The sequence below is a fragment of the Dipodomys ordii genome, unplaced genomic scaffold, assembly GCF_000151885.1.
Source record: "Dipodomys ordii isolate 6190 unplaced genomic scaffold, Dord_2.0 Scaffold98, whole genome shotgun sequence".
Lineage (NCBI taxonomy): Eukaryota > Metazoa > Chordata > Mammalia > Rodentia > Heteromyidae > Dipodomys > Dipodomys ordii.
Window position 1 is genome coordinate 2,246,501 of NW_012267314.1, and position 15,504 is coordinate 2,262,004.

A 15,504-nucleotide genomic window follows, 5' to 3' on the forward strand; every position below is an offset into this window, starting at 1 on the left:
GCTTCTGGGTCTTTTGATAAAAGAAAATATATATTTATCTTTGATGAATATTTGTTATAAGAAAATGACATTACCTAACATTGTCAATGGTTGTAACTCAGTTGGGTGGTTTTGGAAGATTTGAACAGATCAACTGAGAATTACCAGACATTTTTATACCAACTCACCTGACAGGTAATAAGAGCACAGGAAACTGTTTTTCAGCGGGAGGTGGTGCTAAAGAGAAAAATAGTGTTTTCCATAGTTCACTCCTTACCCTTGGTGGAGACTTGGTTTGTTACAGCTCAACCATGACAAGAACATACTCTTATGCCACCTCAGTGTATTGTTTTGGAGGATGGCTAGTGTTTACATGGTGATAGTTGACATGTTTTCCTCTTGTAATATAATTATGTTGCTTGACTTCACCTGAGCTGTGTTGTTCCAGACTCACCTGGTCTTCTGAAAGCAGTTTCACTTTTGGATGAAACTGTGGACCAGTACAGCACCTTCACCTGAAAGCACGGATTCCTCTCTTACCCTCCACCCTTGCGTTTGTGTGTGTAAGGTGTGATATGAGTGAGAGGCTTTGAATCAAATGAAAGAAATCTCCTCAGATCCCTACCAGAACGCTAACATTGGTGACAGATCTGATTTGACCTCTGTGTCATCTTATTCTGGTGTTCCCAGATAGAATTGTACTAAATCATCTCAGAGACAAGAAGTACTAGACGGTTTGAATTTAATAAACAAAAAGAAAAAGGAGCTTGTTTTATTTCTTCTCACAAGAAGAAATTTTATGGTGTTGTCTATGACTTTAAATTTCCAACTTGCATTTTCCAAGGGTCTAGAATGTGCTAGAATAAGTGTTGTAGCTGAGAGTGGGACATAGGTAAGAGTCCACTTGTCAAGGGCTCTGTCTGGATATTTTACAGTGACTTGTAGATAGTTTACAGTTGAACGGCAGCAGAAAATGCCAGAAAGTGCCAGAAGGTGAGTGGTGGTTGGCAGAAGTCACCCACTGCTTTCCAAGCTGTCTTCCTCCCCCACCCCTCGCGCCCCGCCCCCACCTCCTGCTTGCATCCCAGGCAGAGACAATGCCAGTGGCCATTCTCCGATGGCCAATCTGTTCTGCAGAGGTTACCAGAGAGGTCAGGATCATTCCGTGGTGATTTTCTATCTGACTTCTTTTCTGATGCTATTTGAGATCTTGACCACAGTCTTCACACAACCAACCCTCTCCTCCGCTCCTGAGATGAGTGGTGAGCTTCAGTAGAATGGGGACATTATTATTGCTCAGAACAAGCATCATTTTTCAGTAGTCTGTCTCAGGTAAAGATAGGTAAGAGCTTCTGCCCTGGGGAAAGTTATGGTATCAACCTCTTTCCTTAGCCATGTGCTGTCAAACACAGCTCTTCATCACTTGGTAGGACATTTGAGAAATGAATGCTGGAGGATCCTTAAGGAAAGAGAGTCAACTCAGGACATGGATCCTGTGTTTTAAGATTGCAGCATCTATAAACAGGCACTTCCTGCTCTTGGGGCTATCGCTAATAAAATGAAGCTTACCTTAAGTGATCTGGAAAGATTAACCCGACTCTGCTGATGACGATCAGACTTACCGAAGCCAAGCCTGACACCCAGGCACCAAAAGAAGCATGGATAAAATCATTTTCTTGAGAAAGTGATTTGAGAAAGGGACTTAGGATAGGTATCTCCCACTGGCACGTGGACGCTGGCCTCTGGTGAGACCCGGTACTGTGGTTGTTGTGGTAGCAGGTGAAGTGTTTGCAAAAACAACCTGCACAGTTCCTTCTCTGTGCCTTGCTTTGGGCATAGATAAAAATGAGAGCCTGGTGGGAGAGTGTCTCAGCTTTGTGCTGTTGGCAAATTTCTTGTCAAGCCTATCACAGCAAATGAGTGAGAAAACTCAGCAAGTGTGTCTTTTGAGTTCAAAGGTGCTATTTTGTTTTAGGATAGCTGTGAATAGTTTGGAGATCGAGCCAGTTGCATAAATTACATAATTGAATACTCTAGCCTACATAAAGTTTAGGTGGAGATTGAAGGTTTATAGTGTTCTGATATTGCGTAGGGTTCAGATTTGTTTTCTCTGTCAATTAAAGAAGTAAAGGGCAGGAAAGTGTTTAAAGCCAATGGAGTAGGTTTATTTGACAAATAGGACTCTCTGCAGGGAAGGGTCCCGGGATTTGGAAACCACGGTCTCTCTTCCCGGGTCCCTATATAGACTCCTTTTGCCGCTTCCTACTAAGTGCATGCTCCTGCTCTGATTGGTTGAGGGGTGGCCATGCCCCGTGAGGAGTCTCGGGGATTGGTTGCCCCATCTTCCCATGGAAGGAGTTCTGGATTGGATGGAGACTAGGAGACCACATACTTGGTCACAGCCAGGAAGGGTAGCCCCATCCCAGCTGCCATCTCTCCTTAATGACAAAGCCTGGGAGGCTTAACTTCTCCTCACTTGCTTTGGCCTTAAGAGGTTCATTTGTTTGTTTGCTTATTTATTTGTTCCAGTCTTGGGGCTTGACCTCAGGGCTTCCTACTCTCTCTTGAGTTTTTTCATTCAAAGCTGGTGCCACATTTCTACTTCTGACGTTTTGGTGGTTGATTCCAGATAAGAGTCTCATGGATTTGTCTGCCTGAGCTGGCTTTGAACTGTAGTTATCAGCTCTCAGCCTCTTAGGATTCCATGGGTGAACTACCCGCATCTGAGGTATCAAACAAAAAGTATTAAGCTGGGGCCAATGGCTCTGGGATATAATCCTACTTACTCAGAAGGCTGAGATCTGAGGACTGTGGGTTAAAGCCAGGTAGGAAAGTTCCTGAGACTCTTATCTCTAATTAACCATCAGAAAACTGGAAGAGGTGCTGTGGCTCAAGTGTTAGAGCATTAGCCTTGAGCAGAAAAAGCTCAGGGCCAGCACCCAGGTCCTAAATTCAAGCCCCAGGATTGACAAACAAAAAACCCATAAAATATTCAAGGTTGCTTATATGAACAAGAATACTGTGGGCACCACCATATTTGATGAATGGATTATATCTCTTTGAGTGTACTTCCCTTGTTACAAATAGATAGCAAGGTAGCATTTGAGAGAAACAGAGTCTAGACTTTCCCCCACTGTCAAAGATTCACTCTTTTAGAATTTAATCTGAAAATGAGAAAGACATAAATTCATTTTCTTTGAAGAAATAAATCTGTCGCCACCAGTTTTCTATTTTAGTAGTATTGTGATAACGTAAAACAAGTCAGATTTATGTTTAATAAGGGAAAAGAGTTGAAAGAACTACAAAGATAATCTCTATAAGTTAGAGTTGGTCTGTTTTTACAAGGTTAATTTTGATAGGGAAATGTGTGGTGCATTTTTAGATGAGGTGATGGTTTTACCAGCTAACGTTTTCAACATACTCAACCCAAAGAGATGAAATTCATCGGATCAGTTACAGAGGATACTAATAAAATAACACAATATTCCTATGTTGGTTTCCATGGACAGTGTAATCTCCAGAGACCAAAATGTCTTCTTTTATTTCTCCTGAGAAAAGGTTACTTCTGTTGCTGGTTGTCTACAGTGAAAGAAAGCGGGAAGAAATACAAACTTAAAGAATTTAAGATAAACGTCTTTGTCTTTCAATAGTCTCCTGCTGACAGATCTCAGAAGATTCACGCTGGTGATGAAGTCATTCAAGTTAATCGGCAAACTGTGGTGAGTCTGTTTATTGGGGCCTGTCTCCTTTAGAACTTGTAGCTAGAGCCAGGTACAGTTGGTTCACACCTGTAATTCCAGCTTCTTGGGAGGCAGAAATGTAGAAAATTACCATTTGGGACTAGCCCTTGGCAAAAAGCTAGTGACACTTCATCTCAACTAATAAGCCAGGCATGGTGACTCATAGGGCTGATATATGTTACACAGGAGACTAGGTAGGAGAATCCTGGTCTGTGGCTACCTTGGGCAAAAAAAGTTGGAGGAAAATAATTACCTGAAAAATAACTAAAAGCAAAAAAGGGTTGAGGAGGTGGCTCAAGTTATAGAATATCTGTCTAGGAAGAGCTATGCCCAGTCTTACTAAAACAAAAGCTTTTATTTAAGTCTAAATGTTCACTTTCTGTGCTGTTTCCTGCTACTTTCTTTGGCTTATTTAATTTTGTGCTGGTACTGGGGTTGGAACTCAGAGCCTCATGTTCTTGCTTAGCTTTTTAAAAAATCTATAAATGTATTTTCATTATCTTTAATAGTTGTACAAAGGAGTTGCCATTTAACAAAGCAGTTTATGTTTAGTTTTTGTAGGACATGCATTAACTTCTTAACTACTCTGTTCACCTCCTCACTTTTCCTTCCTCTACCCCTTTGCTCAGCTTTGCTCAGCTCTTTTGCCCAAGGCTAGCACTCTACTCCCACTAGAGGCATACCTCCACTTCCGGCTCGTTGGAGATATGATTCTCTCAGATTTTTCTGCCTGGGGCAGCTTTGAACCACCAGCCTTAGATCTCAGCCTCCTGAGGAGCTTAGATGACAGGTCTGAGCCACCAGTGCCACTAGTTTACTTAAACGTTTTGCAGGAACATGTCTGTAACCTGCCTATATGTTCAGAATTGATCTTCTTGAGCGTGTTAGCTCATGAAATGAGTCCTTCCTCCTCATGTGGTCCTTGCAGGTGGGATGGCAGCTGAAAAACCTGGTGAAGAAGCTGAGAGAAAATCCCACGGGTGTGGTGCTGCTGCTGAAGAAACGGCCCACGGGCTCCTTCAACTTCACCCCTGCCCCTCTGAAGAACCTGCGGTGGAAACCGCCCCTCGTACAGGTGCCTGTGCGGCCTGCAGTCCATGGGCTGCTCCGTCTCACCAAACAGACAGACAAACAAAAAGATGAAGAGCTGAGCACACTTGGTGTTAGGAGTTGGTTTGTGTATGATGATTCCATCCTCTGTGTGTAGGAAAAGTCTAAGGCAGGGCTACACTGGAAAGGAGGGAGCTACTAGCCAGGCGTAGCTACTTAACTCAGCCACATTCCTGGTGCAGAAGAGTCACAGGTGGTGGGTGCTGTCCGTTAGACTGCATGAGTGTGGACATTTCCACCACTGCAAGGAATTCTTTCTACATCTCCTGCTTTTGACCCCATGACCCAGCTGCATACAAGCTGAACTCTGGTCTTAGAGAGCCCACATGGGTTGAGTTCTCAGTAGTACCGTACCAAGCACGTGGTGGGGTGGTAGATGCACGGCCATCACGGAGAGCCACATTATTCCACGCAGTGGTATTGCTCAGAGTAGCTAGTCCGTGGCAATAATAAAAGTCAGACTAACTTTGAGTCAACAGAGGTATGAGGTGTTTTACACTCAGAGAGGTGTGCACAGGACCGCCCTGCTTCTGTAATACTAGAGGCTCCAGTGGAAAAGGCATTTCCTTTCACCTTTCCTGAAGACCTAAAGGATGGTAGGACATGGCTCTGTAAGGAAGTATACTTCGCTTGGTAGGCTTTCCTTCCATTGTGACACAGTCCTGACTACTGACTCTTCTTTATGAGTACCAGCAAAAATCCATCTTCAAAACAGGCCAGAAAAAGAAAAGTCCACCCTACAACTATGGCATTCATGTAAAGATCACTGAGCAGCTGGGCATCAGTGGATCACACCTGTAATCCTAGCTACTCAGGAGGCTGAGATCTGAGGATCACGGTTCAAAGCCAGGCAGGGAAAGTCCGTGAGGCTCTTATCTCCAATAAACCACCAGAAAAACAGAAGTGTCTCTGTGGTAGAGCACTCACCTGTAGCTGAAGAGGTGCAGGATAGCACCAAGACCCAGAGTTCAAGCCCTATGACCAACAAAAAAATAAAAATTAAAAAAAATTAAAAAGAGATCATCAAGCAAAAGCAAGCAAGACTCAGCCCAACAGTAGCTACCCAAATCTGCCAGCTTTGAATGGCAAGAGCTTACTCCTGGATTCCAAGTAGCATTTCCAAACTCTGCACCACAATCAAAACACGTCCACTTAGAAGTGGTAGCCAGATGCTGCTCCTTTGGGCATGGTCATTAAGATTTAATTATCTGCTTTCCCAGTGAGGACCACTCTTACTCCCACTGATTTTATTGATGAGGCACAGTGAAGTTGAGTGACCGGCTCAGTGACACACAAGCTAATCAGAGTAACCAGAGTTCAAGTCCACACTTTACTCCAGCATAGCCCTGCTGGTGATTTCTATGACTGTTAGAAGTTTTTGCCTGTGTGTCACTGGTTTTTGTTTTGTTTCTTTTTTTCTGGATGAGGAAACTGAGGCAGGGGTGTCTGCTTTTTTCAGTGCTAGAATGAAATCTCTGGCACTTTGCTAACCGTCTCAGAAGCACAGAAGTTGTGCACAGCCAGCCTGGCTTAGCTCATGTGGCCTTGGCCCCTGCTGGCCCGGAGGGCCGGCCGCCTGTGGTTTGGGAAGGGGGTGTAAGCACACTGACCCTTGTTTCTTTCTGTGGCTCTCATCCCAGATCTCACCTCCACCCACGATGACCCAGTCCCCCCAGAGCACCATGGATGCCTCGTTGAAGAAGGAGAAGCCGGCCATCCTGGATCTGTACATACCGCCTCCGCCCGCCGTGCCCTACTCTCCTCGGTAAGGCGGTCCCGTATTCCTGCGGAGCCCTCTGTGTGTGTGCTGATTGTAAATGAGACCCGCTGGCGCAGCAAGGGAGAGGAGGCTGCTGATGTTCAGGGTGAGGGGCTGGATGCAGGAGCCACTTAATAATGAGACCAGCTGGGTACGAGAGACTCACATCCATAATCCTAGCGACACAGGAGTCTGAGATCCAGAGGGCTGCAGCTGGACGCAAGGTTAGGCAGATTGGTCTGAGAGGCGCTCTCTCTAAAATGAGAAGCAAAGAGGAGGACTGTCACCGGGCGCTGATGGCTCACTCCGGTAATCCTAGCTACTCGGGAGGCTTAGATCTGAGGAAGGCAGTTTGAAGCCAGTCTGGGTAAGAAAGTCCCTGAGACTCTTTATCTCCACTTAACAGAAGTGGAGCTGTGGCCCAAACTGGTACAGCACTAGTTTTGAGCACAAAAATGCAGGACAGTGCCCAGGTCCTGAGTTCAAACCCCACATCAATTTAAAAAAGTAGGGCCAGAGGCATGGTTCAAGCAGTACAGCACCACCCCAAGCAAGCCAAGTGATCAAGAGACCCTAGGAACTAGCTAACTAAAAAACTAAGGTCAGTCTTACTGTATAGCAAGTGCAAGAGAGATCTCACTTCATAAGCTCTACAGCTTTGTGGGGAGGGGGCCCTTTAAGAAAAGAATGCCAAAATATCTGCCTCTTCCCAGGTTCTTGCAAGGTGGCTGCCCGAGGGCACTGTGGTTTATGTTTCATTTACTCCTGGATAAATTCATCTGTGAGGAGGAGGATTGTAAAGATTGCTTCTGCTAGAGTCCAGTCGTTAGAGTTAGAGCCTGACTTTGCTTCATGCACTGAAAACACTACATGAGGTTGATATGGACTAAAGTAGTTGTGTGTGTGTGTGTGTGTGTGTGTGTGGGTGTGGGTGTGTGTGGGTGTGGGTGTGGTGTGGGTGGGTGTGGTTTTTCATCCTGAATGTGATTGGTATGATGAGATAGTCACACAAGATGGTATGAAGTTAGCTGGGTGATGAGTTTTGGTTCACTTCAGGCTTATGCATGCCAAACCATGTATTTACACATGTCAAGAAAACCAGAGGATTTGGCTCATCAGTTCGCATGCATTTACTGAGCTGAAGGGCCAGGGCTGTCACCTGACACAAAGCGGCCTCAGTCCCGGCTGCCAGATATCTGCCAGTGCATCAGACAAACCCTTCAGGCATAAATTGAGAAATAGATACTTAGGGTTAATTTCACATGCACACACATCCTGGCTTCTGTGGTGACACCTGGCTTTCTGTCTGACTCTCTTCTCGCGCTGTCCCCTGGGTTTAGCCGGAATGAAGGGCCATGAACTGGGCTTGCCTTTGTAGTCAGGGGAATCCTCTTTACCGACAAAACTGCATCGGGATTCACAGGCCAGCGTCCCTTGGCCCCTCGAGCTGCAGGGAGAGGTTTGCTGACCCTGCCCATGGCAGTTTCTGTGACCACTCCAGTGGAGATTGTATCAAGTTGTGGGAAGATCCCCTCCTCTGCCCCTGAATGTTCTTCTTTTGCCCTTAGTTTGGGGGATGGGGACCTCAGGAATGTCATCTAGGAAGGGATATACATAGTGAGAGAGAGGGGGAGATAGATAATACACTCAGGGAGATGCATGCATGCACGCCCACATCCTCCATTAATTAATGAAGAATATGTATGTACATTTGGTGGTACCGTACTGGGCTTTGAACTCAGGATCTCACACTTGCTAGGCTGAAGCTCTACCGCTTGAGCCATGCCTCCAACTTTATTTTTGCCAGTCCTGGGGCTTGAACTCAGGGCCAGAGCACTGTCCCTAATGCTTCTTTTTGCTCAAGGCTGGCACTCTACCACTTGAGCCACAGCGCCATTCCTGGCTTGTTCTGTTTATGTGGTGCTGTTTATGTGGTGCTGTTTATGTGGGCTTCATGCATACTAGGTAAGCACTCTACCATTAAGGCACATTCCCAGCCCCTCTCCTCCTTTTTTTCCAATTATTTTTGAGGTCAGATCTTGCTTTGACCACAATCCTCCTATTAATACTTACCATCATAGTTGGGATGACACATGTGTACCACCACACCTGGCTTTTTCTGTGGAGGTGAGGTCTCGTGAACTGTTTTGCCCAGGCTAGACTGGAGCTCTCTGATTCTTTTTAAATCCCTGCCTCTCAAGTATCTAGGATAGTAGAAGTGAGTCACCAGTGCCCAATTATGAAGGATATTTTTTGAGGGAAAAAAATTGCAAATGGCGTAGAATCGAATAGTGTGATAGTCATGTGTGTGGGAAATGACTAGCAGAGGGGAGAGGGGTCTGTGCCAGGGACAAGAGGTGTGGGAGGAGAGGGACAGGCGCAGGGGTGAAGGGGGAGAGGGATTCTGGGTGGGACAGGTAAGCAACCCTTGGCAGGCTATCCTCGGGCAAGTCCAATAAAGAGATTGCTCTGGGCCACTTAATTCTGTGGCCTGTCCAGTACTGTGTGTGTTACTGATTACCAAAGGAGGAAAAAAACCCCAACTTAACCATGTGGTTACTTGAGCTCGGCTAAAATTAAGTTCTTTTCTGAATTGATATTTCGATCCAATTACAATGGAACCAGTGATTCAATGGTTTGTTCATCCCCCACTCCCCCCCAAGTTTCTTTTTTGTTTGTTTTTGGGGCCCGGTAGTGGGGCCTGAACTCTGGGCCTGGCGCTGTCCCTCAGGTCTTCTGCTCAAGGCTAGCGCTCTACCACTTGAGCCACAGCACTACTTCCGGCTTTTTGCTTTTTGCTTATGTGGTGCTGAGGAATTGAACCCAGGGCCTCATGCATGCAAGGCAAGCGCTCTACCACTCAGCCAACTTCCCAGCCCCCCCCCCAAGTTTCTTTAGTGAGTTCAGAAATACTCTCCACTGGTTACTATAAAGGACCTTTTGTATTTGGGGGCATAATGTTCCAAATCTAAAAATGTCATTGTGGACCAGAAGTCACTTTGGGTGGATCTCGGCAAAGATACTACTCTGGGCCTGAGAAAAATGGTTCAGCCATTTGCATTTGAACTTGTGAGGAACCTCCGTCGCCGGCCAGAACTCAAGAAAATGACAGCTATTTTCTCAAAGGCCTGTCTGTACCATTTAGACACATGGAAAACAATCAAACACTGCAGTTGCTCCAATTCATAGGCTGGAGGTTTTTCTTCTTTTTTAATAGGGTCTGCACATATCAGTATAGCTGGTGTTGGGAAAAGCTGTGCTTTTTCTCCAGCGAAAAAGAGGGGCTAGAGTGGGATGCAAGCCGGTGGTACAGGACTCCAGCCACTGCTCAGAGGAGACAATATGCGTGAGCATCCTAATTCTGACATGTTATCTTTCAGGAATGAGAATGGAAACTTTGTGTATGGGGGAGGCTTCAATAAGGGCAAACAACTGTTGCCCACGCCCAAGGGTTCTGAGTCCCCCAATTCCTTCCTGGACCATGAGAGCCGGAGACGGAGATTTACCATCGCTGATTCTGACCAGTTGCCTGGGTATTCCGTGGAAACCAGTGTTCTGCCCACAAAAATGAGAGAAAAAACATCGTCTTATGGTAAGTTTCCTTTTTACTTCTCCTCTCCACCGCCCCCCCTCCCCTTCCCTGTTTGGAACTGTTGAGCAAGTTTGGCAGACTTAAAGGGTAATCTGAGGAAAGCATAAACCTCAATGAAATTCTAAGTATGAGGTCTCTATTCATCTCGCTAAAGCGAGGCCTTGTTGAGGCCTTCCTATGCCTGGCACCGGGGCGCAGCTGAGTGAGCTCACATTTCAGTGTGGACTTTCACTGCCTGAGCTTTAACTTTAGAGTTGTAGATGCAAAGATTCGCTCAACACGCCTCAGCCCTAACTGCTTGCTGTGGAAACGCCTTTACAACTGGCTATAGCTTCTGTTCAAGTGGGTGTTAGTGTGGGATTTAAATTGTCAATAAAGGCAGAGACCCAAACCTCACCAACCTCCTCTCTTTTCTTCTTCTCTTGAAGGCAAGCCCCGGCCCCTGTCCATGCCCGCCGATAGCAACTGGATGGGCATCGTGGATCCTTTTGCCAGACCTCGAAGTCACGGCAGGAAAGGTAGGTTTCATCTACACAGGCCCAAGGCCCTCACTGCAGGTCTGTTCCCACATGTGCCGTGCTAACTAAACAGTAGTCCCATTTTGTTACCTGTTACCGTTGCGGAAGGGCTCTAAGAGCCTACTAGTTTCTGGTAGCTCATTGGCTGCAGCTACTCATCACCTATGTTTTGTCATTGTTGGTTGTGGAGCTGGAACTCTGGGACTAGTTGTTGTTACTGAGCCATTTTTGCTCAAGGCTAGCACTATCACTTTGAGCCACAGCTCTACTTATGCTTTTGGGGTGGGTAATTGGAGATAAGTGTCTCATAGATCTTTCTGCCCTGGCTGGCTTAAAACAAACCATGATCCTCAGATCTCAGCCTCCTGAGTAGCTAGGATTACAGTGCCCAGCTAATCACCTACCTTTTGTCAGTAGTGGGATGTGAACTCAGGGCCTGGGTGCTGTCCTGTAGCTTTTTTGCTCAAGGCTGGTACTCTCACCACTTGAGAGCCACAGTTTCGCTTCTGACTCTCTGCTTGTTAATTGGAGCTAAGAGTCTTATGGATGTTCCTGCTTGGGCTGGCTTTGAACTAGGTTCCTCAGATGTCAGCCTCCTGAGTAGCTAGGGTTAAAGATGTGAGCCACCAGCGCCTGACTCAATGACCTACTTTTAAATAGAAATAAATTATTCATTAAGCAGTTTCACCCTAAATTCCATAACTGTTATTACTGGAACCTACTTGACATCTGGTGAAAACATAGATGGTTTTCTCTCCCAAATCTTTTTTAGATTAACAAGAAATGTGGGTTTCATTCACTGGGCGTCAGTTACTAGTTCTCACACTAGTCTTCTGAAATTATCTCACAAGGGAAATGTTCAAAATGCTTTTATTTATTTATTTTGCCTGGTTGCATTTGACTGTGAGCATTAGCAGGATAGTATAACATCACTCTGTAGTTTTGAGACAAATAGACAGTGAAGAAGTTAAAAGTCTGGTAGGCTTTAGGTAGTAAAGAGAAGAAGGGGAAAAAAAATCCAGTGCCCAACCTACCGAAGTGACCAGCCCTAGATACCTAGTAGAGCATCAGTCAAATTTGTCCTCTATGCAGCCACCCCACCTCGATACACGGAAGTGCTGAAGGGGCCAGTGCGGGTCTGTGGGCCAGGGCACCCTCAGTGGATTATAATGTGAAGATTCATGCAGCAGTCAGCAGGTGGCAGGCCTTTCCTTTGTTTAATTTTAGAAGTCAGTGTTCACCTCTTCATGGCCGTTCCTCAGAGCCCAGGCTTAGCTCTTTATTTCTTGTATATTTTGAGAGAGAAGTTATAGAGCTGAGGATTTAAGAGAGCAAGAAATGGAAAAACCTACTTGTCCCCAGTACTCTCTGTCTGCTTTTCTTGCATGATTGTTAATAGAATTAAATGCACCTGTCTGTGCATGACCACTTTAAAACAATAGCAACTCTCTTTGATTGAATTCATACCGTGTGCTATTCCCCATTTTAAAGTCTGTTACTTGGGGGTCTTGTGGCTTTGGGCAGTCATCACCACAGTCTAATAATAGACCCTCACCCTCATCCAGAAAGACCCCTCTTCCTCTCCCCCGCCATACTCAAGCCTTGGCCTTTCCTAGGCCCCAGTCTACTTTGGATTTGCCTGTTATGGACATTACATGAAAATATCTTGCGATATGTGGCTTTTTGAAGATGGGCACTTTGAAAAGACTTTTCTTATTACAACAGCAAAGGGAGTACTTTGAGAAAACACGGAGGAGCCCTAAGCAAACAAAACTCAGCCAGAATCTATTTTCTCCCCACCTAGAAACAACGGCTGTAAACCTTTTGTGACTCTTTCAGTGGTTTCTATAGTTATGAACGACATGCTTGACCAAGGAAGATGTTCAAGAACACCTTGTGAGGAGATCTTCCCAGACCATGTCGTGTTTTAATACGGCCGCATTAGCCTCCTGTCTCATGACTAGAATTTCTGTTCATTCACTTTTCTGTCATTGGACATTTCGGTTATTTTTTTTCCTCCCAATTATAAGCATCTCTGTACACAGATCTTTGTACATTCTGGGCAGTGAGCTTGCTAGAGAATGCTATGAGTTACCAACAGGTTCTGCATTTGAAAGTTCCATGCCATCGAAGGAGGTTTTCTGGCATTTAAAACAAGGTCAGAATATCCCAAGCTTTGTGTGGCATTAAAGTCTTTGCCTCTGTGTCTCTCCCGAGCAAGGACACCCAGCTTGGTGAAATGCCCCTTCAGGCAGCTCTGTGTGAAGAGCTGCGGCTCTGGGAGGCGTGAGACAAGGGCCGGGCACGGTGGCGGGACAGCAGAGCTAGAAGTGACAGCAGAGCTGGAACCCTGTGCCTTCTGCCTTTGGCTCTCCATTCCAAGTGCAGTAGACATTTCTTTTTCTTTTTGAGTATTTTTTAAAGCTATCTTTAAGTCGTTGAATGAAGGGGCTGCCATGCAACACAGCACCTTGTGAATTCAGCATGTATGACCAGTGTCCCCCCCCCCCAACATGCTCACCTCCCCCACCCGCCCTCCCTCACGCTTCTGAAGTTTTAGAATATGTAGTGATTTTTTTTTTTTTTTGCTATTTAACAAAGCAGGTCTTGTATGTAAATGCGTCTTGGCCTGTGTCACTCCTGCCACATTTCACCCTCCTTCAACCCACCCCTTCCCCTTATTTTTCTTAATTTTGTGTTATATATGTGAATTCTCCCCTTCATTCACTACCCTCTCCCCTCAGGCCCCTCCTGCCATATCCTGGTGCTTCCTTACACTATTTGTAAGAAGTGATGGGTCTTTTCTTCTGCTGGGCCTTTTTTATTGCCCATGTGGGTTTTAAGGCAGCCTGAAACATGAAGAACTCCTTTTCTTTGCTTCCAGCTCCCCCATAGGGTAGGCCTGGCTTCTGAGAACTCTGCCAGGCGGAAGGAGTCAGGTAGGGTACCCACTTTCAGAGTGGCATCAGAAGTAGGGTGTGCCCAGGACTCTCCAGACAGTGCTGTGCCACGGTAGATCCCAAGAACATGGTAGCATCTAAGAGCATGATCCTAAGAGCATGGTAGAGTCTAAGAGCATGATCCTAAGAACATGATCCTAGGAACACGGTAGAGTCTAAGAACATGTGGACTTTATCTGCCAACAGGGGAAGAGGCCCTTTGCCGGTACTTCAGTAACGAGCGGATTCCTCCCATCATTGAAGAAAGCCCCTCACCCGTGTACCGGCTGTCCCGACCCACCACCGAGCGGCACCTGGTGCGAGGGGCAGACTTCATCCGGGGGAGCACCTGCTACATCAACTCCGACCTCCACAGCAGCGCCACCATTCCATTCCAGGAGGAGGGAACCGAGAAGAAGTCGGCCTCTTCAGCGGCCAAGTCCTCCTCAGCAGAACCGTCCCTGCTGGTCAGCTGGCTCACCCGCCTCAAGCTGTTGACTCACTGAGGCCCCAGCGCCTCCTGCCTGTCTCCTGCTCCCAAGTGCCTTCAGCCTTCAGAAGCCAGCCTCTTCCCACGCCACGCTGTGTTCCCCAGTGACCCTGCCTAATTCCACGGCTTCTTTGTTTGGCAAAGTTGGATACTGCCCTTGTTGGAATTCTGGAGTAGTCGGATGACAGTCTGGAGGGTCGTGGAGACAGAAGGAGGGACATGCAGTTGCTTCCCTTGCACGCCGGTTGGAAGATGGAGATAGACTCTAGAAATTGGCATGATGGCCAGACACATTGTGATCATCTTCAGGCGCCAGTGGCATTGTTTAATGCTGTTTTCTTGTGTGTGTGTGTGTGTGTTTATAGTTGGGGATGGGGACTAAAATTGGTGGCTTTTGCCACACAGGTGTGTTGGTTTGTGGTCCAACTTCTTTACCTGAGAAAAATGCCAATGGAGAAAACCTATTTTGCTTTATTTTGATTTTTTTTTTTTTAAAGCCATAGACCATCTGTGTAAGTGCAACACCTTCACCTTTGAGATGACCTGTGTCAAGCATAGGCTGCTCCTCAGAGCAGAAGTTACACCTGCTAAAACCCTCTCTGCATTGTGATCTCAGTCTAGGCCAGTTAAAGTGGAAGCATATACGTGCACATGTGATAGGGCTTATTGTACATAATAATGTATGATTATTTGTGAGGGGTTGCTGTTGTTTTGTTATCTATTATTGTCTTTAAGGGAAAAGAAGCTATAAGATTTGCTAAAAGCCAAAGTATCACTCAGAAAAGTGAAGCGACAAGGCTTAGGTTTTATAAGAGATACGTGAGTCTGTATTTTGATTTGTTCGATGTCTTCTATTTTTACAAAGAACCCGTAGTTCTCCCCAGGTGTAGGATCAGATCTGTTGCTAATCAGATCTGTTTCAGAAAGCCCTCATGGTCACTGTTTTTCAACTAGCATCAAGTATTTTGGAAAAAGTGTGTCTGTATATTAACTCTTGTTGAAACTAAATGTATGATATTTTGTTAGAGTGGAAAAGTACTATCTTGTTAATTTAAGTGTTTTAAATATAGTTGTATATTTTTCTTACTCTTAGTCATGTGTGATTGAAATATTTCTGTTTCGCCTTAGTCATGAACCTCATGAAAAAGAATCTTCAAGGTGTTTGCAGATTTATAAGTGACCACTGTGGTTGTGGCATAAATATTAAAAAGAAAAATAAACCCTTCTAAACAAGGTCAGGGCTTTTATGAATCAGTGGGGGAGCAGCTGAGGAAACAGTGAAGTGAAATTAACAGGAGGGACATTGTCCAAGGTATATTCCCAGGCCACACTAGGATCTTCTACACCAAATACCAGCCTGTTCCCCTGGGCTCATTG

At 45.7% G+C, this 15,504-nt stretch overlaps 1 protein-coding gene across 1 annotated transcript in view; it reads left to right on the forward strand.

The window, feature by feature from the left end:
- Positions 1 to 15,219, forward strand: part of Cnksr3 (CNKSR family member 3) — a 38,444-nt gene extending 23,225 nt beyond the window's left edge. Inside the window, exons 8-13 of the mRNA XM_013026928.1 lie at positions 3,630 to 3,698; positions 4,648 to 4,794; positions 6,470 to 6,594; positions 9,969 to 10,180; positions 10,609 to 10,698; positions 13,845 to 15,219. Of these exons, the coding sequence (XP_012882382.1) occupies positions 3,630 to 3,698; positions 4,648 to 4,794; positions 6,470 to 6,594; positions 9,969 to 10,180; positions 10,609 to 10,698; positions 13,845 to 14,143 (942 nt within the window). The 3' untranslated portion in view covers positions 14,144 to 15,219. The remainder of the gene's footprint in view (positions 1 to 3,629; positions 3,699 to 4,647; positions 4,795 to 6,469; positions 6,595 to 9,968; positions 10,181 to 10,608; positions 10,699 to 13,844) is intronic.
- The last annotated feature ends 285 nt before the right edge of the window (positions 15,220 to 15,504 follow it).